A 24,137-nucleotide genomic window follows, 5' to 3' on the forward strand; every position below is an offset into this window, starting at 1 on the left:
CTGAAAGCTATAGTCACAGCCTTCTGGCCATCCATCAGTTTTCTTCCGCTTATTCAATCCACAAAGGCCTCGCTTGCCTTGTGGATTTGAACTCACAACCTCCTCCTGTTAGCCAGCACAGTGCTAACCACTACACCCACTGTACCTGGTGCCTCATTTATAAAAATGTGAGAATTTTACATTCAAATTTATACTTTGAATTTCCATTAAAAAAATGCTTTTTTAAGCTGATTCTATGTTTTCTGTTGTGTATTTTTGTATAAATGCCTTTTCATACAGAGTTTTCATGTAATTTCACTGTTTACATGAAATAAATCAGTGTTGATTCCCCAGTTTTGTAGTCTGATTAATAAACAAGGGCTCTGCCTCTGTCACATTGCATTACACGTGAAAAATCCCTGATTCAAGACATAGACTCCTAGTGCCGCCCTCAATCCTGGATAAATGGAAAGGTTGCGTCAGAAAAGGCATCCAGTGTAAAATCCAGTGTTTGGCCAGAAGGTGATGCTGTAGTTTACTGAGTGAGTAGAGAAGCAGATTGTCAGGAGAGCATAAAAATTTCATGTTTTGAAGAATAAAGTGCTAAAAATAAAGGGTGAGGAAGTAGCAGAGGTAGCAGAAGAGTGAATGATTAGAAATTAAATATAAGTTACCACAAATTTTAAAGGCAGTCAGTAGTTTTTTTTGTTTTGTTTTTTTTCAATTAACTGACTTAACAAAGGTCACTCAGAAAGCTAATCAGTTTGATTTACCTGTGCATTTAAAATACAAAGCACAAGTTCAGCTTGGTACCCTGTTTGCAGATGTGAAAATGTTCAGAAATAAATTATACAGTATGTGGCCGTGTCTCAGGCTTCTGAGCTCAAGTTTTAAATTTTCTGATAGGCTTACTCGGTGGCCAGTTTTAATGTTAGTAAGCTATACTAGTTAGTAATAAATAGTATTTGCTAGTAGTAGGCTGGACCCCCTTTGTGCTATATGAGCTGCATATCCATGTTGTGAATCTCCCAGTCTTCACATCCCGAAGGTGCTGTATAGATTGAGACCTGGTGACTGTGCAGGCCTTTTGAGTATAATGACTCATTGAACCCGCTGATTCAAGAAACCAGTCTTTGTGACATGGCATCCTGTCCTGCTGAAAAAAGCAAACAGAAGACCGATACACTCGGGTCATAATGGGATGGTTGATAATAACTCACTCAATGTGTGCAAAGACCATACCATACCAAGACCAAGACAAGACCATACCATGTAACTGTAGTGTTGTCTAGACTGATAGCCAGTGGGAATCTCCAGCGATAAATTGGTTAATTAAGGCCGGGATTCCCGTGGAAACTGATATAAGAGACACTGTAATGGATACTCTTTCATACTGTACAGTCTGTTCTCTTCAGACTGTGTAAAGGTTATATAATTAGACCTACAGATAGGCCCACAGCCCGGTGTACATCTCACACAGCTGTTCGGCAGTATCATACAAACTTGTTATAGAAGCTGGATTCAGTCTGACAACTTGGGGACTTACTTTCTATTTCAGTATCAAGATTACAGCTTAGTTGCATTTGTTCCATACAGATTGTTGCTTTTATTGCTGCTGCTATAGTCAGTTTCAAAGGGATAGTCCACCCATGAATTCAAGTTATGTTGTTTTGGTGTTAGCGTTAGATCTACAGATGTCTGATTTCTTCTTAAATTTAATGAAAGTGACACTTTTTTTCTACCAAACTACACATAATTCCTTATTACTTTACAGAAATCCATGAACAGGGCATAATATAAACATTAATGCTTCCCATTAATCCTGGGTCGGACCACCTTTTTGCTATATGAGCAAAGGTGCTCAATAGAATGAGATCTGGTGACTGTGGAGGCTTTTTGAGTACAGTGAACTCACTGAAACCGCTGCTTCAAGAAACCAGTTTGAGATGAGGTGAACTTTGTGACATGGCATCCTGTCCTGCTGGAAACAGCAATCAGAAGACAGGTACACTTGGGTCATACGGGATGTTATGTGTGCAAAGACCATATCGTAACACCAACACCAGGATGGATCCACGTTCTTATTTTGTTTATGCTTAATTCTGACCCTGGCATCAGAGTGTTGCAGCAGAAATCAAATTTCATCAGACCAGGAAATGTTTAAAGAGTCTTCTGCTTGAATTTTGATTAACCTCAACTGTAGCCTACATTTCCCATTCTTAGCTAATATGCAGGGTTCAGGGGATGCTCTTCAGCATACCTTGGTTGTAATGAGTGTTTATTTGAGTTAGCTTGAGGCATTCAACACAACATTTTCACCCGTTGTGCTTGAAAATCCCTGCAGTTTCTGAAATACTCAGACAAGTCCATCTGACACCAACAATCAGTCACTTAAATCAGCTTTCTTGCCCTTGTGATTTGAACTTTAGTACTTCATCTTGACCATTTAGTTGCTGCCATGCAATTGGCTAATTACATATTTGTGTTAATAAGGAGTTGAACAGGTGTACCTAACATACTGGCCATTGAATGTAGTTCCTATTAAAGTGCTCACATTAGTGTTTATGGATATTTATTTGGTGCTCATTTGAATGACCTTTCCCTTTAAAGAATTTCAATTAAATGTCATCTTTTTGCTTTTACTTTATTTTATTTTATTTTAGCGTGGCTCCTGGATTTGAAGCACTTAAGGACCAGAACATCTGTAACAAGATCATGGCCAAACTTATCCAGAACTACAACAATATCTTTGAGACCAACACAGACAGAGAAGACTACGCAAAAGAAGAGGCATCGCCTATCATTGCCGAGGTGCGGTATACTCACAGAAGCACCGGAAAGTAGTGTTTATGTGAAACAGATCACTGTTTACATGAAATAAATGAGTGTTGATGGTCGGGGCAATGCTTTGCAGTTTGGTAAGACAACTTAATGATTCACATGTCGTGCCCATGCACTTTAAACAGTGTGACTTCATCTATGACATCATCTTCTGCCCAGTCACCTGGATGATTGATGGCTTACACAAGCAGCCTTGTGTAATGTCAAGGTAAAAATGATTGAATTATTGATCTTATATCAACAGGTGGCTGTTTTCAGTCCTTGGTTGTTTTTGTCTGTTGTCTGCTTTGATGACTGATGTCTATTGATCAGCTGGTTTGGTTTGCCAGTTTATATTCAGGTTTATTTTCATCACCATTTCATTTCTTTTATGCGATACACATAATTACCACATAATTTTTATGTTCCTGTAATGGTTAATCCGCCAGCATATGCAAGCTGTTTAGTCGAAATTATATTTTTAAAGCTAAAATGTAATTACCGTACTGTTGGCTGGCCCTAACTTTGAGTATAAAAACATGAATTCAGTTTGGTATTTGCCTAATAAACAACAATGTAATTTTTAGCTTTTTTTAATTGATTGATTGAATCTTTCTTTTGAACATGTTGAAAAAGTACAACAACATAGAATTCAAAAGAGACAAACAAACAAAGCAAAACGAAAGGAAAACGAGCAACCACAACCACAAATAACTTTCATGTTCAAAAAGGAGCAGGAAGAAGCATCAGCTTATTTAACCCCACCCCCTTTCCACTATCAAGTAATCAATAGACTACAGAAATACCTCCTTACAATTACATTATATTTTACATGTATTTTTTTTTTATTAATTATATGTATATCTATCTTTCTATCTATCCATACATACATACACATACACACATATACACCTTTTCAATAACCCCAGTAACACCTCAAAGGAAACACAACCTACAGATATACATACCCATACCAACATGCCCGTGCACCCTCACACACATGAAAATATTGGACAAGAGCACCCTATCAAATCTCTACCTCCTCCTTCCTTTAAACATGTTGTTGACATATTTATAAATTATTAATGTATAATAATTTAGATATTCCAGGTGTCCAAAATTAAGTGTCATTGTGTATAAATTTCGTGAGCTAAAGGGGAAAAAAGCTGTATTTTTAGCTACGTGTCAAAGCATTGCCCAGCATTTATGTTGTGTAACAGTATTATCTTAATCATATGTCTGTCACCATAAAAGTCACTATAAACTGTAACTCAGTATAGAATGAATCAATTTTCACCCAAAGAGACTGCATATGAAAGCAGTAAACAAACAAATTAATAAAAACATTAACATGTTTTATTAATTATTTAATTGTTTAAAGATCCAATTAATATTTGAGTGGCGTAGAGAAGTCTACCGAATATTTACTGAGAACAGCTTCATTTACCACTATCTCATGAAACGTGACACTGGCCATCTGATGAGCAGCTACTGATGGTGGGATCTCTCTCTTGTTTTGACCTTTAGCCTCTTCTTTCATAGCACTCTCCTGTCATTTTTAACACCATTAAGTCTTGAGTCTGTGACCTATGTGACGTCATGAAAAAGCAAACATTACAAATGACCTGATCAAATTCAACTTAATAAATTCCAAAGGTCCAGATTACTTGTAACACTAAAATTAAATCTGCAAAGACTTTAAAGACGTGTCCTTTTTTTGTGATATCATCATCCGATCACAAGCACCTGTGCTGTGTTGTGAATTCCTGTAAGGGCATTGACACTTGAGACACTGATGAGCAGTAGGAAATCCCTCACCCAGAAAAGATTGTCTAACATACAAACATGCACATATACACAAAAACACTAACACACACACACACACACACACACACACACACACACACACACACACACACACACACACACACACACACACACACACACACGTGACCTGCAGAGGCATCATACCTCCTGACCTTCCTTGCAATGCCTGTGAACATAGCACACATGATCGGTGGTTTGCCTTTACTTCCAGTTGTAAAATGCAGACCGCCAGCACGTGTGCACGGCAGTTTTTAGTGATCGTGTGTGTTTGAGGAGGCAGACTGTCATGCTGTTTAAATCTGTGCTCAGCTGTGTTGATAGGAGCTATTAGAATAAAACACAACAGCAGAACCCACCTACCCTGACATATTTCACATCTACTATATATATGAGATTCTTATTCCATGCATAAGGACTGGAGAAAAAGCTTCCTGGCCTTTATTAAAGATGAGACGTTACCTCTTTTGTTAATTGGCTTTATGTAAGATGTGTATTACAGATGTGACTCTCCTTTGTCCTCTTTCTTGTACCAGGAGACTCAAGTGGCAGATGCAGACACAAAGAATTCATCCAGCCATCTCGATGCAAAGACAATAACCCCACTTACTAGGATGAAAGTAAAGCCTGTGTGTTTGTGTCTTTGTTTATGCATGTATTCATACCTGTTATGAAAGAAGAAATCTGTCCAGTGTGAAGTGTGTGTTTGTGTGTGTTCTCGTTTATGCCTGGCATTCCCAGGTCTGCCTTCCAAGAACCTTTTAAATTCCCTTACATAGTCGCTTTTACAACAGCACTATAATCTGTGTGGCGCAATTAACACAACATGGGCATGTTTTGGAAAAGCTGTTTTGTAATGCTATATTTGTGTGCGTCTGTGTGGGTTATTGTGTAGTGACTAGCGTATACCACATGCAATACCACATGTATTGTTTTTTCCTGTCACTCAGTGAAGCAGACGATGACCTTTTTAGTAGTTTGCGTTTTGTTGCTGATAACTTATCAGGTGACCAAGTTCAACCTAAATTTAAAAAGCATTAACATTTATTCTTCTAAAACATTAACAGCTGTAGATCTTCACTGCTCACAATACCACCCACTGGAGTTTTATGATGCAGCGTAAAATTATTTTAGTGACTCAGTTGTCTTTTTTTTGTTTAAATTCTGTTGTTTCAAAACAGCTTTTTGAAGTGTTTACACCTTTCTTGATGAATGCAATGCTATTTCTGTGGTTTACATTCATACATACCTTCTAAAGTTATTCAGATAATTTTACTATGTACTATAAATCTCATTGTCTGCTGTTATCTGTGTGTACACCTTTTCAAGATTGGCCACCTAAACCAAACAGGAAATGCAGATCTTCCGAAGAAATCCTGCACCAACGCTCCAAATGCAAAAACAAGAAAAAAGAAGGTACAAGAGACAACCACGTGTCAGCATGAATAATTGCACTGTTGTTTTGGCCTCCTAGTTTATTACATTTTATTTCATATTTCATATATACATTTATAGGGCTTCTTATCTGCTGTATTGCCTTAGTGCTGATTACCCTGAAGTTATCTCTCAGACTGCCTGCGATGCCTAAAGCCCTCTGCTTGGTCACGTGACATGATTTGATAAAGACAATTTGCTACAGGAAACAACGGCATAGTTATTTGCAGAGAGAGAAAAACAGTGGCTTTGGTATGCTGTCTTACTACAGATGAGGCCCGACACTGAAATAGGCAATTAGGGGCAAAAGGGCAATAAAACCCTGGAGAATTCCTGTCTGTGCACATGTTTTACAAACTGCTCAGGAATCATTTATTGGAAAGATGTATTTGTAAAGTATAAATTTCTCCTTTAGTCAGTTGAATTGAATGATAAATTATTATTATTTAGTATTTTATCACATATGCAGTTCAATGAGAGTAATTTTCTTAAGGTTGGTTTCAGCTTTGAGACACATTAAAATGATCTTGCTGTTTGTTTTGAGCGTAGTTTAAACAAAGCTCTGAAGCCATAAATGTGTTTATCATATCCAAGCTTGTGTCACTGTGAGATAAAAGAAATGCTGACTGATAGCAAGTTAAGCTCAGAAGGGTAAAAACATCTGCCGATGAAGGACGTTTTGCTGTCATTTGTGCCCTGCAAAGAATTTTTTGCTTTCTAGCAGAGGTTGTGTAGAAAACTGAAGAGTATTTTTAAACGTTTCACTTCAACCTTCGTCTCTGGCTTCACAGTCTGTGCGTGTCAGTGTACAGCTAAGCGACAAATGAAATACACTTCCAGTGAAGGTTAACGTTCGCTCATTGCTTTTCAGGTTTCTGCTGCTTTAAAGTTTTATTATAACAAATGTGACAAAAGAATTTAGCTAGTGTTTAGATAAAGTTTTTATAAAAACTTTGTTCAAAATTGGCTTCATCCAGTTTACATCTGTATGTGACTTTTATTAAGACGTGTTATTGTGTGAAAAATTACATCAAGTCAAATAATCACATGCCAGTAATCAACCCGAGCACACATGCGTACGTGCTAAAGCAGTCTCTGGCATTCTCCGCGTCTGAACACTGGGCTCGCTTGGTCTTGTTTTGAATGGCATTTGGCCTGATTTTTGCACGCAGGCTTGGCAACCCTGATTATCATTAATAAAGATCAACAATTGGTTCTGTTGTAAAATGCAGCACAGTAATAATTTACAGATGCATGGCGTCCACAAGATTAACTGTTTTAATTTGTGCTTAACTCAAAGTATTCAGGTAATCATTTTACTGTTTTTGTCTGAAGTAATATCTGAGTACTCTGTATAAGAATGCAACTAGTGCTTATTACTAAAAAGGAAGGTCAACAGGGAAGCCCTCACATTCAAGAGGGTATAATGATGAAATGTTCATACAGTTGCCCAAAAGACAAATGAAGTAATCTCAAAATACAGTTTTGTGTAAACAAAGCAATCAGCTGCACTTGTTTGTACTGTTGGCTTGTTTTATTTATTTTTTTCATCTACTTTTTATGTTTCTATGAAGTTTTAAAATACAAAGTAATAGATAATGGAAGAAAAAAGTCAAATATTTTCTCTGAAGTCTAGTGCAGTAGAAGTAGAGTTTCATAAAGACAATTCTCCAGTAGAATACGGGCCTCAAATTTGCACTCAAATAAATGCACTTAGATACTTTACACAACTTAAAAAAAGCTGTATAGCTTTCCCATTGATGGTTGCTAAGAGCAACAGCATGTTCGACTTAAATGTTCGACCATCAGCAGCAAACTAGTGACGTCTTTTGCTTAGGAGCCAATGAACCACTAAACCCATCAACCTGAACGTCCAGCTGCTGAGTCTCATTACAAAAGCTCACAATATCCCATTCCTGGAAGTCTTAACTTCCTCTCAAAATTAAAATGGTGTTCACAGATAAAAGACTGACCTTAAGAATTTATCAAGCGATTCATGGTCACTTTAAATATTAACTTTTATTGCTATTGTTTCCCTGAGCCTCCAGTAAAAACTCACTTTCCCCATAAAGCTAAGCTTAGGAGGGGTTTGGCTTCTTTACTGCTTAAGAAAACATATTAAGTGTTTGTTTTTTAAATGACCTCCACTCACACATTTCTACCAGAGCTACACCAGGTTTCTGAAGTCCTCTAAGGACAAAGTCTTGTCAGTCTATAAAATACTTTTTATTAGCCTCAGGTTATGTCTAACAGTAAAAGAAAAACACACCCACTTACTTAAATTGGAGAGCCTTTAATCTGTTTGTTGTATCTTCTAGATTTATCATACACCTCTTTTAAACTTGAAACTTGTGTTTTGTTTGACCAACACATTTATACTCATACATGATCTTTGGACTGTAAAACAAACAGCTGTTACTGGCAGAGTATTAGTTATTCCCTCTTGCTGAAAAAACAAAACTGTCACCGTGGAAAATCACAGAAACGCTTGAGTGCTTTTTTTTTTAATTGGCAGATGCCCGCTTTTCTTCTTTTAAAGCTCAAATGTTTATATCAAGACCCACCATTTAAAACATTCATAAGAAAAGACTGTGGCAATTGTGCAAGCAAGAACAGGTATGGATCACGTTGCACCATCAAGTAAACAGAGTTCAGTGAGTACTTGTTTTGTGGCCAGCCACAGCTTCCTTTTTTATTGTAGCAGGTTCAGAGAGAGAAAACACAGAGTTCTAAATATTTCATTTGGCTTTGTTTGAAGTCTTTTGAGATTTTACTCACAAATTATAAGTTAATCCATGATTTAGAAACCAGGTCATATCCTCATTTAGGTTTGTCAGGAATTTTTGGTCTCTTTCGCTCCTGATTTTTGTTCTAAATGCGTAGGCCAAAACCAAAACCGGGTGTTTAGCCCTCTGTTTGATTTGTATGGCTGTGCCTTTATTGAGAGATATAACATGATTTCATGTTATCTTCTGGCTAAAACCGCAGTCACACAGGCCTACAGGCCAGTCTGCAACCCCTGGCCACAAATGGACATTCTCTGACTAGTTGGAAGTTGCTAGGCTGTCGCCAGGTGAAACTGATTTCAAAAAGGGTGCTGCACCAAAATCCTCTCTACAACACAAGCAAAGTGTAGCTGTTGACTGGAGTTTGCATGGAAGGAACACTCACAAACTACTTATTGAGCAATAGAAAAAATCTAAAAAACAAACAGAGATTGCTCACTTTTCACAGTAAAAGTTGTACCATAAACAACACGTTTCTAATGGCACAACTGTTTGCAGAAGAGTCAGTCGCTTCCGTGCAAACCACAGTCTGCCGCTGCAATCCTGTAGCAGCCAAAGCATTCACAAGGAGTCAATTTTACAGCAACAGCCAACTTCCACAACTGCTCTCTAAGCAGTAGTGGAATATGCATTTTTCCCTAATAACTAGTGGCTGCTATTTAGTCACCAACAAGCTTCTAGCACGATTCAGTTTAAATTTTTAGCTAATCCAAAACTGAAGAATTGATGAACTCATGCCATGGCAGTAAGTTGTTTGTCCATCCTCAATTCACACGAATCATTGGCTGCTGGTCAGATTTTAGTGAAATTATCACACAATGGTTACCTGTCTTCATCAAAACTGTGCTCAAGGTCGAGTCACGTTTATGATTTTATGGGCAGTAACTTGTGAATTGTGATGGACTGTGAGCAGGATGACTTTTTGTTTTTGAACACAAAGTTGTTTTATTAGAGACTGGAGAAATGTATTTATGTGTTCATTTATCCAATTGGATGTTGTTTAGTAGTAAAAGAAACATTAAAAATAAACACTAAAGATATCTTTTTATTCAAAAAAAGGAAAATACAAAAGTAGAACATCAAAACACAGAACGTAAGGAAATACAGTAATATAGAGAAACCAGGCTATGGTAACATCTTACCTTTACCAAACACTGAAGTCCATTAACACAACACCCATTTCTACCATCTCTCACCATGACGTCTCCCCAGAGTGTGATGCAACATGCTTCAATCCTTTGCTAAAAATAAGCTGATGTCCACATTTATTTTCCCCCTTTTCCTCCCCTGCAGTTTTCCTGTGAACGACCGATTTAGCTGAATCAATCACAAAGCTCTGAGGGGCAAAATCCATACCAGGTCTAGCTAAAGAAGTTTGTTCGACTAATAATGTTCCCAATGATCTGCCCATTAAGTGCATCAGTGACTAAATGTCTAAATGGGTTGCTGCATCCATAGATTATTGTACAGCCCATTAAGTTAAACCCCAAAATGGAAATGTTCCTCTGATAATTGGTACAAAGACGAAAAAGCCTTTTAATTCAGCCTGCACACGCTCATCTAAAGACAAGCCCATTTTAGTGTTGGATATTTCTGGCCATTATCGATAGTTAAGCTAGTGTCAGACCCATTTGATGCTCCCCACAGCCAGCTATTCAGCTTCAGTGTGCGTGAGCAGCGAGTGCTCTCCACATGAGCGAGAAGAAAGCTCTTCGGCACGTTTCTCCTTGGTTTAGCTGGTCGTGACTCGGAAATGAAAAAGGGTAGTTCTCAGAATGTGGCTGTAATTAGGTTAAGATTCTTTTCCTATACAACAGTTGACGGCTCACGCTGTTTGTACCCTCTCAGAGTCAGCACGGTAAGGTTTATAAGATAGCTCCTTTTTTCCCTAACCCTTTTCCAGAAGATCCTCGAATGCATGCTTTATAGTTTATAGCAACCTGAGCAAAGGTGTCACGTGTGCATTTCTGTGTGTTTGATTGTACAGAAATGTTATCGGCAGTGTATCAGTTGCCTCCCGTGCTATCTCAAATTTCCCCTCACGAGACCTCTCACCTTTCTCTGTGACACAGGTGAGGAAAGGGAAAATTGACAGCATGACTCAAGTGGTCCCCCAACCCAGCCTCTCTTCCAGGGCGCCCTACCACGCAAAACCTTTCTCCATACCAATAGTTTTGCCCCTGACCTCAGAGCTAAGGACCCCCAGCGCAGAAGCAATGGAAACTACACCCATGTCTCACCAAGCCACCTCAGACACTGCCTCCCACGTCGACCCTCACGACGTCAGCCTCTCTGAAAGCATGAAGGGCCTCAGCAGGTGAGTGTGTCTGGTGTAAATTATAAAAAAAAAAAAACCCATTATCGATGGCTATGTGTGATTTATGTTTAAAGTGTTATTTGTGAATCTTGTTTTTCAAAAGAGTTTAAAAACCAGGCTCATTTACTCTGAAAAATGTGGCCAGCCACTCTTTCAGTTTTATGACTTTATTAGCATCACAGTATTGTCTGCATGATGCTTATGACTGGTGTAAAATCATGTAACACACACAGCCACACACTTCACTGCTAGATGCCTGCATGACATTAAAAGATACCTTATGGAGTGAAATATGAAGGAGGGGCTCTTTTAGTGGTAAATAGTTCATGACTCCTGTATACATATGCAATGTGGTGTTAACCAAAGAACCTGTAGCCTGAGCCCGGTGGCAGCGTTTGTTTGGCGTGCAGAGCAGCCTGTCACAAGAAGCTGAAACTGGAAACCTCTTGGTGTTAAGTGCCGTCCTGGAATAGCAAGACTGCAGCTGTGTCTGTTGTTGAGGTTTTGCTTTAACTCGGAGTTTAGAGTAGAACTGCGTTCAATTGAACTTCACTCGTTGGCCAAAAATCACTACTATACTATTTAACATTAGCCTTTTTTTAAACATGCTACTATTTATCCCAGTTTTTCTCTTTACATAGTGATAAATCAAAAGTGCGTAGAATTGGATGCGGGAAGTGGAAAAACTGCAAATTATAAGATAAGGTTTATAAGATAGCTCATGTGATGCTTCCAAGTATTTGGATAAAAAAAGGTGACGACGTTTTTGGCTTCTGTGACCTTTAGTATAACATTAATCAGTGTCTGACTCCTGTCATCACAAGATCCTTTTACGCGTTACATAAAAGTTTAGTTTGACACGCAAACATAGAAACAGAGACAGCCATGCGTCCTATGAATGAGCAGAAAAAGTATTTGCCCCCTTCCTGATTCTTTTGGGGGGATATCTGTTATTCTTACATGTTTCAGATCATCAAACAGATTTTATTATAAGAAAATCGCGTTTGTAAATGATGATAATTTCATTTATTAATTGAAAAAAGCTATCCAAGCCTTGCCCTATGTGAAATATATTCATTAACTGTGAATAATCACATTTGTTTTGGTTTTTTCGGAACGGTGAGTTCAGTGATACGAAATCAGGAAAAGGGCGATATGTCTTTCACAGCACTGTGCTGCAAGGGTTTATATACATATAGCCAAGATCATGCACTATATTAACCCAGGTGCTGGAGTCAGAAATGCCTGGAATACATTAAAACCATTCTGTGCTTCCAAGGTGGCAAATGCTTTTGTCACCATGTCAGAGTGAGAATAAATCTTCAGGTGGATTTTCCCCACACCCTAAAATTCTCCTGGTCCACTTGTATCTGGTGGCTGTTTACCGAGTACCTCCATAATGTGCGTCAGCAATCTGAACTCACTGGTATTTAGTATTAGGCACATGCGATGTGCCAAAAGACTTGAATTACTTCACCATGTCTAATGCAAGAAAGCAGCAGATGCTCTATAGTCGTGTCTAACAAACTGCACTGTGGTATTTTTTGTGGTGTTTATAGAAATTTAATTTTCTGTTATCGTGTGAAAAAATGCTTTACCATATAAGTCAAAATGATAATTTTCCACAAATATAAATCTGTGTTTTCATGTCTGTAGCTGTAACTCATGCCGGGCTGGCAGCTTGCTCTCGCTTTCTGTAGGTATGTGTCAAAGAAGTCTGTACCAGCATAGTGCTGCTTATACCACAGCTGGACCTGAACTGTTTTAGATCCAGTTTAGCTAAAATGAAAAGAAAAGTGCAGATTTATCTTGTCCAGGATAAGTTTGATTAAAATATGCCTAAAAATATGCTATACTTTTTTAAGGGAATAAAATGGGAAATCAGTTTAGTTTGCATCAAATTGATGGTAAAGAGAGCACCACATCATCGTTGTTTGTTGTTGTATCATATTAAATCTAACACATCGTTTCACAAACTGCTCCCATCCCGGGTCTTCACCACAGACTTAAGATCAAAATAATCCTTCTCAGGAGTTCCTGGAAGTAGCTCCACTTGTTGTCCACTTTGCTTTTTTTCTCTTCTGTATGTATCAGAATCCTCCATACACTAAGTTTGTTTGCCTCCGGCCGTCACCTGTACCTGAAATATATCACATTAATCTGATTCATCGTACAGGCCACTCTAGCCAGCATAGCAGAGTCATGACAAGCTGTTATTCTCTTAGCATTGCATTGTTGCACACTGGGAATGCATACTGGCTTTTCTGTTGAGTTGCCATGGTTCAGTGAATATCATGATGTAACCGCTGAGATTCTTAGAAGCCCGTTGGAAAAAGGTGTGAGTGAGGAACATTGCAGTGTGCTGTGAATGCAGGTTCCCTGTGGGTTAGCAGTATTGTTGGCCGCCTGTCAGGAGGTCCCGTCCATCAGCCTGAACATCAGACAGCACACACTGTATTTGTAGAAAGAAGCTGCTGGCTAGATCAAACTGGTTTTCTAACAAATTGCATACTGGTGTATTTTTTTTTCCAACACTCATATGAGACGGTGGCCGTCAGCTGTCACTCACACTGTAAGTAAGGTAAATATTTTGCTTGGCGCTCTGATCAGATTTGTGCTTATCAAACTAATAACTAATGACTGTCATATTTCATTTGTAAACCATCTAGACTGAGCTTCTGTGTTACCTTAACAATGTAATAAATATGTAGTGAATATAAAGGATATACAGTACAAGCAAAAGCAAAAAGTTTGTGCATTCAGTGAAGTCATGCTAAATTCCACTTTATGTTTGCAGCACCCGCTCAGATAATGGGTTTACGTAGCTTAATTTTAAGATTAGCAATGCAAAACACAGTGACAGCACCTACAAAGTAATGTCATGGAAAATGTTCACGTCGAGATTTTTAATCGTACGTCTCCTGTTGTTGTCGTTGTCGTGTGTAATGGAGAAATTTGGGGTGGGGGGCAAGGTAAAGAAGGACTCGGTGAAAGCAAAAAAACTTACAGCTAGATTTTTTAGGTGAACATCGGGACTACGTTTTTTGTGGGGGTTTTACACATTTTTAAAAATGTTGAAGAAGCAGAGCGTGTCCAGATTGACCAACTTGCCATTAGTAGCTTTCCGCTTAACTCAAAGGGATCAGGCATTGTCGGAGTATGCCTACAAAAGCTTCTTGTTATCCCCTCAGTAAGGTAGTGGGTAAGCAGGATTTTCGCTTTTTTCTTTTGCAATTCACAGCGGCAGTGACGGCACGCACTATTTTAATACGCTTGCCAGACTGTGTAACACCCGGTAAGAACATGCGGATGTGGGGGAGAAAAAAACTCACCCGTAAAGCTGCAAAAGAATTTGGAAGAGTTATGTAGTTGAAGTACCCCTTCACTAAAACAAGGAGTGTATGCACATTTTCCGTACATTGGCCAATTTAAGAAGACTTTTGAAGCTCAGTAAACTTTGGCCCAATTTGATCGTGCCTGACTTGAAACCGAAATCCTTTGTTTTGAACTTGTTGATGTGCTGCCCGGATGGCCAAAGTGGTCCGCCCTCACGTCAACATGCCCGCTGCTTACAGTAAGCTAATTGCAGGAACAGCACGTAGCAAAGCAGTAGAGTACTAAATATTGAGTGAATCTGATCCACAATAACATGTGCAAGCTGCTGACTAACTGTGCTTGTTTGATGTCATAGGGTTTATGTTCTTATGTATCTGACACTCATACTGAGATATATAAACATTCAAACGAGTATGTTTGATCAGTTTGCTTCAATCTAAGGAGAGGGAACTATTGCTGGAGAGATTAGTGTTGGGTTCACCACACACATTACTTCTCTCTTTTTATAGTATTGAGTTACTTCCTATGTAAAGTAACATTATAATACCATTTACTTCATGACATCCATGCTACTGTGTAACATCACCTGAGATGTGCTGTCAGGCAGCTACAGCTACGTCCGCACATTGAAGCAATGCGCTTGTTACACATGACTGTGACGCTGACAGGAGGTAATTAGCTGGCATTTCAGGATCTGGTTGCCTAGGTAACCCTGTACCGGCTTGAAGTTGAGAAACATTTATCTCGGGACCTGCTTTACATCGCTAGCAGTTATTTTGCCCGTCGTGGCTTGGAGTTGCCAAATATCATTCACTTTCTTCTGTCTGTGGTCACCACATCACTGCAAATTGTTTCCTGTGTGGACGCAGCTCTAAAAATATAACATTGAACTTAACATATTCATGCACAAGGAGAGCATGGACACATCTTTAATCTTTATCTTTTATTTTACTATCACGTTATTGTTTCTTTGCACTGTAAATTCAAAATAATGTTCATATTAAACCTGTCAGGTGTGTAGACTGCCATCTTTGTTTTCCTTCCCACACAAACTGAGATTTTTTGTTTTGTTTAGTTTTCTGTTTTTTTGGAGAAACGTGCATGCGCATGAATTTTTGTTTTTTATAAAAACCACTCAGCAAGTTGAAGGGTTATGTTTATACCAATATTGTAATACTAATTAGTTCAACAATTAGTTTTCCTATTAAATGTCAGATTACCATATTAGATTAAATTATTGCAATGTTGTATCTAATAATGATTGTTAAGACTTAGAGAGACAGCTTGACTTCTAACTAGCAGCAAAAGTACAAAAGTGCTTTAGTTATTACAGGTTTGGGTAATTAAAGTGTAAGTATACTATAAATAGTGTAATGTGCATACAATATACTCCTTTTATAGAGCTGAGTATAATACAAATACCATATTTTATGGTCAAATTGTATGTTTAGAGCAGCTGTGAGTAAATTGGCAGAGCAGGTTAGCAGTTGTCCTGCAAATTTCCAAATGCCCTTGAGCAAGATGTTGAAATCGAAGCCCAAAGAGTAAACATAGGAAACACTGCTGAGGTCAAGTGGCCTGCTTTTAACAACCATATTTGTTCAAACTTATAAAATTAGATGATCAGATGGTAAAAGTAATATTTTTCTCCCTGACTCTCTGTGTAGTTAATTAGCTGATTGTTTTGAAATCAAAGTAAAAGCCTGCACTGGATTGCAGTTACAAAACTATCCGCTGTTCCGTTTTTTGTCAGCATTTGGTAAACCAAACCTTTTGTCCCAATGTTATTTAGATCTAAATATAAAGCACTGTAAGAGTTGCTTACACAGCTACTATCTTCTTACAGAAACATCCAAATAAAGTCCTAACAGTTTTATAAAATGTAGTAATAAGTCACAGTGTTTTAAACTGAAAACATGCCTCTTTGTTTCCCTAATTTCTTGAAAATTGTTGATTAATTTGTAAAGTGGATGAATCGGTTTTATTTATTTAAAAGGTCTCATACTAAATTTAATGAACATACAGAAACCTTACTGAGATCTGTCAGCACTTTTTGATTTTTTAAAGGTTTAACATTACAACAGTTCACGTATTTGTACCAATCTTTTTTTTTCTTTCCTTGTCTCAGATAATAAAGAACTGAGCTCTGCTTAGGCAAACAAAACCAGGCGATTGTGAAATTTTTTAACTAGGATATGAAAAAGTTAGGCAACCTCAAAATTAGTGCCAAGGTTGAGTTCCTCTTATTGTTGCATAATTTCATCCTGTGCTTCTGGCATACATGCAGCAGCAGCAGTAGCACCTCAGCCTATATTCCAGAGCAGCACATAGTTCTCTTGGTTCATAATAATTACCCGAGACAAGCTCCACAAAGGCACTGATCTGTAGCACTGCATGGCCATTATTCTGCAGACAAAAGCCAGTCTTGTGCATGTCCTTTTTTTAGCTGCAGGGAAATCTACTGTTGTGTGGGGAAATGTAATGTTTTGATCTCACAGGACTTTGCGCATCCTGCACGCTAATTGAGTCTGTTTGTTTTCATATTTCAGCTCCCAAGATGAAGACAGACCAGTATCTCCTTTCTACATGAGGTAGGCCTCCTGTATATGTGTTAGAAAGCAGGCAGGACGGGAACAGACTGTGTTGTTTTTGATCGGAGGTGTGGGGGAAGTGGCTGCATGCTGCCTCAGTGCATTATCATCAGAAACAATGAAGCTGCCAGTGAGAGGGGCAGCAGGGCAGCATGCACATGCAACAGTTTGCTCAACACTGTTTGGTTATTGTCGCAGAGACAGCACGTTGTCAGAAACACCGGCCAAGTAGAGGACGCAGCAAAAGACAGTGTTCACAGATGATGTGCTGATTACAGATACATACGTGGACTCTTTTTTTAAAGTATATTTAATGCTGGCAAATATTTTGCACCAGCTTCCTCGTATGAATTCATGCCAGTAAAAAATCTTGAATAGTTTTATCCTCCTAAATGTGAGGATTTTCCTTTCTCAGCAATGTTTCTTTTAAAAGTCAGGATAACAATTTAGAGATAACTGATGGTGACAGTAATCTTTAGTTGAGGCAGTGTTGTTTCTCTCTGTGTATCTCTAAGTGATCACCTATAAACTCTTCCCATCCCCACTCACTTGTCATGCTCACGTTCATTGTGAGTAACTCCATTTCCTACTTGTCCACTGTCACATGCACACATCTAGTTGGAAGCACAGCTGAGCTGTCTGCTAAGGTCTACATGCATCTGTCACATACAAAGGCTCTCAGACTGCCACTTAGTTGGTTAACCTCAGCCCGGTCAAACTGGATCACAGATTGATGTATTTTATTTCATTTTATTTTATTTTCTGTTTTGATTTGCCAAGAGCCTCTGAAGGTCCTGGCTAACATCTGACTGTGGTGTAATACTGGATTACCTGAGCGAACGTTCCCGGTTACACAGTGCCGGGATTTAGCTGGCATAAGCTTCAGCTGGGAAAGCTTTGGAGTTGTTCCGTTCCCACTTTTTACGCCTTAAAGACCTGTTGACTTTAAAACACCAAAACAACCACTGACTAGAGAAACACATTATTTTGGTCTTACTGTTATTTGCAAAGTAGTTTTCTTAGTTAGGGGGTCCAGAGTGAAGCAATTAAATTCAGCAGTCCTTAAGCTTTTCTACAACAAAGAGTTGCCCTGTTGGCTTTTTAAACACAAAAAAATGCACAATAGGGGAATTAAAATGAGAAGACCTGTCATATCGTCACAGAGCAGACTTAAAAGTTCAGCAAATCTTACAGACGCTATAAAATTTGAAGTCCAAATTAATGTTTTGAGTCTGCCTGGAACTATATTTCTTTAGGATTTTATAAAATAATGTTTGTTTTTATCAAGATAAAGAAGACTTATACTGTTCTCATGCCTGTTTATAAAGTAGAAAGCTAAAGAATTTTTCTTGGATGATAAGACCTCGAGGATTACAGCGTTTGGACAAGAAACAGTGAGCCCATAATGCATGATGAAACCACAGCTTTGTATTGTGTTACCAGAGCCAGCATAGATATTTGCCCTTTTGACCCTATCTTTATAGGGTGTGGCTTCATATTTATTGCACAGACATGAGAATGGCCAGTCAGTCAGTATCACCAGCCAGAAAAGAAGGACATTTCATAAACACATTTATTTATTCTTAAGAATTTATTAGTATTAATATTTTAAGTTTGTGAAGGCGTTTCACCTCTCATCCAAGAGGCTTCTAAAGGTGGACGAGTCCCAGGTATTTAATCCCTTTGGAACAGGTCAATGGATCACTGTTGATCAGTGGAGTCATCCCATGAGCCAAGGTGTGAACAAAGGCGAGGATCATTACCATCAGCGGGGGTTAAGGGTGGAACCACGGTGAAGAAACCTTGGATGAGAGGTGAAACTCAAACGAAGTCCAGTTTCCTTCTTTTTCAAGCTCTCAAGACGACCATGATCTGGATGAATGAGAATCTACACGGACATCTTCATTAATGCGTCATTATCACTTCCTCTTGTGTATCAGTTATCGATACACAGGCACTTTAAACACAGTCATGAGCACTGTATTGAGTTTCCCTGTAATTCCCACCCTCAGTCACAAAATGCCAGTCTAATTTTAGGCTGAAAAACTGGTTACCACTTGAACGCATGTTGAAGTGTAACACACCTTGGTGCTGCATAAACCTTTAAGATCATGTTGTCTCAGTCAAAAGTAACTGGAACAAACCTGAGCAAGACAACTGTTAGCTGACATGCAACTTGTTCTCCATGACTCTTCAGGTGTAAAGCTAAAAATAGTAGAACTAAAACAAATGGTATCAAGTTTGTTTAAAGACAAAACACTCATGCCGTGGTTATGGAGTAACAACAGAAATGACTCTCGGTGTACGTTTTTACAGCTAGGCAGTGAAATTTCACACTCACTTTGTTAATCTGCCGTTTACCTGGGCTTTTTGGCGTAGTTTTATATGTTAGAGTACTTTCTAGAAAGGATTGGTAACTTTGCCCGTTCATATCCTGGCAGTGATGTTCCTGTTGCGCTTGTGATGTAATGAGTCGTCCCTGTTGCCCCTCAGGTCTATTTTTCCCAGAGTTCATAGCTAAGAATGTCTTTATTACTCACCAGACAGCCATCCCGTCACATACCACAGTGGTTTTACAGTTACCTCTTCAGCTGAAACCAAGTCAGTGGGGCACTACTCTCTCTGGGAAGTGATGCCATCTTCCTCAGAAAACTGCAACACTTCTTATATCATGTGCCAACCAAAAGACTATTTGGCTCGACTATAGCTGCTAAATCTTCAGGAACCAAAATCTTTTGTAGGTAGTGATGCTAAGCTTAAATGTCTAAATGTTTAGACTAATGTCTAAAAACCAATATGGATGGAATGTTTTTTGCTGAATTTTTAACTAGAGTACAGCCCACTGTGTATGGTTTTAATTTCTGATCCATATTTAGTTTTTTTTTAGGTTAAAAGAAGACAAATAATCATGTGTTACTCCTTTGGTTGGCTCTATCGTATCCCGAGATGAATCTGAGAGTCACGGGATCATTTAGATATAAATACATTTTTCCTAGCTTCCTGTACATCTAAATCTGGATCTTTTTCGTATGGGAAACAGTTCAAGCTGAAGTCATGGTCCAGGATGAACAGACAGTAGTACACAACTTTTTTGTTGTAAGCAGCTGCAAGCTAAAAAAAAAGCCATGATCTACTGTCATGGTGCTATATTTGCAACTTAGAGCATGGCCTTGGTTTGTTAGTCAGAGTGCCATAAATGTTTCTTGAATTATGACAGTCATCAAGTCATAGACCAAATATGTAATTGACTGTCTTATCACCTTTTACCCCCGCCTGCCTTTTGCATGGGCCACAGCCCTAGAAAGTTGTAGACAGCTCTAGAAACGTCTGTCGTATTTTAGGCTTTAGTATAGATCGAATGTTCAAAATGTGACATTTGTGACAGCCACTGAATCAACCATCCCTTTAACTTGTCGCAGATTTGTTACACGGTAGCAATTTTCTTAACATGATATAACCAAGGCGTTCAGTTTCTGCTTCTGTCACAACTTCCCCTTTCTGTTTTTCCCTCCGTTAAAAATGAAACTGCACTGAAGAGAAATGTGATTTTGTTTTCAGGAATTTGTATTTGTGAGTAGAGAAACAGAAGATTTAAAAAAATCCCATGTGGATTATTTGAATTCCTTATACTTGTGAGTACTTTACAACTTTGTTACTATTACACAGTGCAGCAGGCTTGCTTTTAACTCGGCCCGGCATCCTGCCTTATAGATTTGTTATAGATTTGGTAATATCAGTACATGCCTGTGGCATGTTACACAGCTCCACCACAGTCACCTTCACAGTACACCATCATGCCGTTATTATCTGGTCTTTCATCAGCGATCCCATTTCCAGTTGTTATTACTGTCAGCACCACTGTTTATGGAAGATTTCGTTTGAGGTCACCCTCGAAGATGTTGAGGAAGCTGTAGTCCAGGAAAAGCAGACATGATGTCGATCAGTTGGTCGAGGCCAAAGCAACTTCCTGAGGAGAGCGGATTTTTCTTTTGCTGTGCCAACTTAGTCACAAGAGTAATGTGTTAATGTAATTATGATCTAACACTTAGCTAAATATGTAATAAAAAAAAAAAAGACCAAAAAGAAACCACTTAAAACTCATTCACCCTGTAACCTATAAAATGTGAGAAAATGACCCTTTACATCCTAACCCTACGGTCACAAAAGATAATGTTTAAGATTTTTTATTTACTTGTTTTTTCTCAGTTAGACTTTGTAGGAGGGAAAATACTGAAACATCGAAATATTTTCAGACGTCTGAATAAAACCTTTTAAAGATGTTTAAGCAGTGGTGATGTAACAGCGGTGTTATGTTTTTTTCTACAAGCATTCAGTTGAATCCAGGTACTTACACAGGTTACAGACACATTTCATGCTGCATATAGTTTACAATCCTATTGCTTTACCCTACAAGTATTTAACAAACAGAGGGCGTTAAAAATAAAACCAAAATGAAGTCAGAGATCAGTATAAAGGTCCATGACCGTGTACTCTGCTGCTGGACTTACTGGTAGCCATGGAAGCCAGCCACTTTGCTCCCCAAGGATCCATTTAAGCTCTGAACGCAGCTGAGTTTACCTCTCACCCATGCACTTGATCACCAAAGGCCACAACGTGAGCCTCGGGGGATTTTCAGTGTTGCTCAGTGACCTATGTGAACACTTGTTTCTGCGCATTAAGCTTCCCTTCTTGTTTTTCTTTCAGTAACCACCTCTCGCCCGTCCACTGCAGACCTGGTGTGGTAAAGTAGGTATATTTCTGCTTAAAATAAAAATAAAAAGCAAAGCTCTTATGAAACAGTGAAGAGCATAAAATGGTGGATTTCCTTATCTACTCATTGTGTTGCTCCCTGAAGTTTTCTGGACAGGACCATACGCTCAGCAGTGGAGCAGCACCTCTTTGATGTGAACCCCTTAGAGGATCAGCATTCAGACGCCCACGAATCGACCCCGTGCCCTTCACGGGTGACACTAACAGCGAGGCAGAGACGTAGGCACCAAAGAGAGCAGCAGCATCAGGAGGAGGGCCAGAAACACAGGGAAAAAAACAGGTACCGTGGGCGTGGCATAATCATAATCGATGTTACTTGCAGAAAGTGGCCTTCATAGTGGAAGCACTGCATCGTGTTTCTCCTCATTTATCATCTTAAAGCAAAATAATTGTAATTTACTTGTCGTACTGACCACTCAAAGCACTTTAACCACACGTTCATACAGCCTCTGCCTCGCATACATGGTCAATTTAAACTCACTAGGTTACTCAGCCTGCATGTCTTTGGACTGTGGGAGGAAGCCGGAGTGCCCGGAGGCAACCCACGCAGGCACAGGGAGAACAAGCAAACTCCACGCAGAAAGGCCCCGGCCAGGGTCGAGACCAGGGAGCTCCCTGCTGTGAGGCAACAATGCTAACCACTCCACCATTGTGGCGCCCACTTTCATTATGGAGGTCTGACCTCAGAGGCTTCCTGCAGTGATACTACAATGATACTTTCAGTTGATGTTTCAGTTTCAGTAAACAGTGGTGAAGTTTTGTTCTGTGGGGAGAGCTTTAGTGTGCAGTCATAATAACTGGTATCATTCCAGTAAGGAGCTAATCCTTGTTGATGAAGACCTGGTGGAGTCTGAGAGATCAGCGGCACGTGGATTTTGGGGAGTGTCTCAACAGCAGAAAATGTTAATAAGACAGGACAGTAAATAGACTTAGCACAAACACTAAACAGCACATTAGCTGCTTGAGAACATATAAAAAATGCATCGGGATGACCTTGGGCATTTGGTTTCCAGAAGCATTTCATCCATTTTTAATCTGATTTAAAACCGAGCAAGGCGAGCAGAGAGAGAGTCCGATGGAAGGCAGATGTCTTATTTCCTCACCCTTTTCCTTTTCGTCTGACAACAGAGCGCCTTCCGTCACAGGAGACACCAACAAGGAGAACGTCCCGTCGAGCAGCAGTTCAGGCAGCGTGGGGGAAGACATGAGCAGCCGTGTGGACTCACAGGAAGGCCAGAGAAGTCACGCTGAGCGAACCCCCAAACCCAGGAAGCCAAAAAAGAGCCCAACTCTCATGCAGCTAAGCGAGAACACGGCTGCCCACGCAGTGAGTCACACCTTGTACTCCCCGTCTCTTTTCATCTTTATGAGTGTGACATTTTCCCTCCTTCTTTACTATTATAATTATTATTATTAATAATATTATCATCGTGAATTCATTCCTCTTTTCCCCTTGTGCACATGGCGTCACCACATGCAACAACTTCTCAAACTAATGTACCAATGATGAATGAAGCATTCATCTCAACTCCCTGCCCTCCTTGTTTCTGAGTCACCGCAGATAATTGCCTATTGCAGTTGACAAGAATCACTAAGTGGAGGCTGTGCAGCATCCTAATGGTGCTCTGCCATTAGACACCAGCTTGTAATGTGCAACATAATGCTAATTGTTGCCCACTCCTTCAAACGTAAAGGCCAATTATGAGAGTGCAGTTAGCCGCTGCTTTTATCTGTTTTAGATGTCATGTGGATACATGAGTCCAGAGGTTTCTTTAGTACTGAGTACTTTTTAAAAATGTAGTAAAATACTTACTGACAGAGATTCTTATTCGGATCATTAACAACAACGCAAAAAGTGATCGGCAGCAGGGAATTAAATTCAGTGGAAAGAAAATTATTGATTTAAAAGGGCGGAAGCTTTGGCTGATTATAGCAACAGCTGTGTTTCAACAAACAAAGAGAAAATATTAAGTTGAAAATAAAGAAAAAAACCTCAAAACAGAAATGTTTTGATGATAGTCATACACCAGTTCTATGTTTGTTGGCCACTTTATTTATAAACATTTTAAATACGGCAGTTTAAAAAAATGTATTCTGATCATTTGTGTGTTTATATTCTATGTTTTTTTTTTATAAACACAATTAGCTCACACTCAGTTTTAACAATATAAAAATATTGATTGTATGAGATCATTGCTTGATTCTAAATTAAGCAGCAGGTTTGCTTTGTAGTAGCTGAATGCAGCAGGCGTTTCAGTAACTGTGAATAAAAAAAAGAAT

At 38.9% G+C, this 24,137-nt stretch overlaps 1 protein-coding gene across 5 annotated transcripts in view; it reads left to right on the top strand.

The window, feature by feature from the left end:
- The window catches only part of fam13a (family with sequence similarity 13 member A), a 49,901-nt gene that overhangs the window by 9,245 nt on the left and 16,519 nt on the right, over positions 1–24,137 (top strand). For 4 of the 5 annotated variants that reach the window (XM_085409673.1, XM_085409676.1, XM_085409675.1 and 1 more), the window contains exons 5-12: positions 2,643–2,790; positions 5,160–5,252; positions 5,953–6,039; positions 10,916–11,160; positions 17,046–17,087; positions 21,792–21,833; positions 21,943–22,137; positions 22,986–23,184. In XM_085409673.1, the coding sequence (XP_085265799.1) occupies positions 2,643–2,790; positions 5,160–5,252; positions 5,953–6,039; positions 10,916–11,160; positions 17,046–17,087; positions 21,792–21,833; positions 21,943–22,137; positions 22,986–23,184 (1,051 nt within the window). The remainder of the gene's footprint in view (positions 1–2,642; positions 2,791–5,159; positions 5,253–5,952; positions 6,040–10,915; positions 11,161–17,045; positions 17,088–21,791; positions 21,834–21,942; positions 22,138–22,985; positions 23,185–24,137) is intronic. The other variant, XM_085409674.1, reaches the window with a different exon arrangement.

The sequence above is a fragment of the Rhamphochromis longiceps genome, linkage group LG6, assembly GCF_057381845.1.
Source record: "Rhamphochromis longiceps isolate RC_006_pf linkage group LG6, R_longiceps_female_GT1.1, whole genome shotgun sequence".
NCBI lineage: Eukaryota > Metazoa > Chordata > Actinopteri > Cichliformes > Cichlidae > Rhamphochromis > Rhamphochromis longiceps.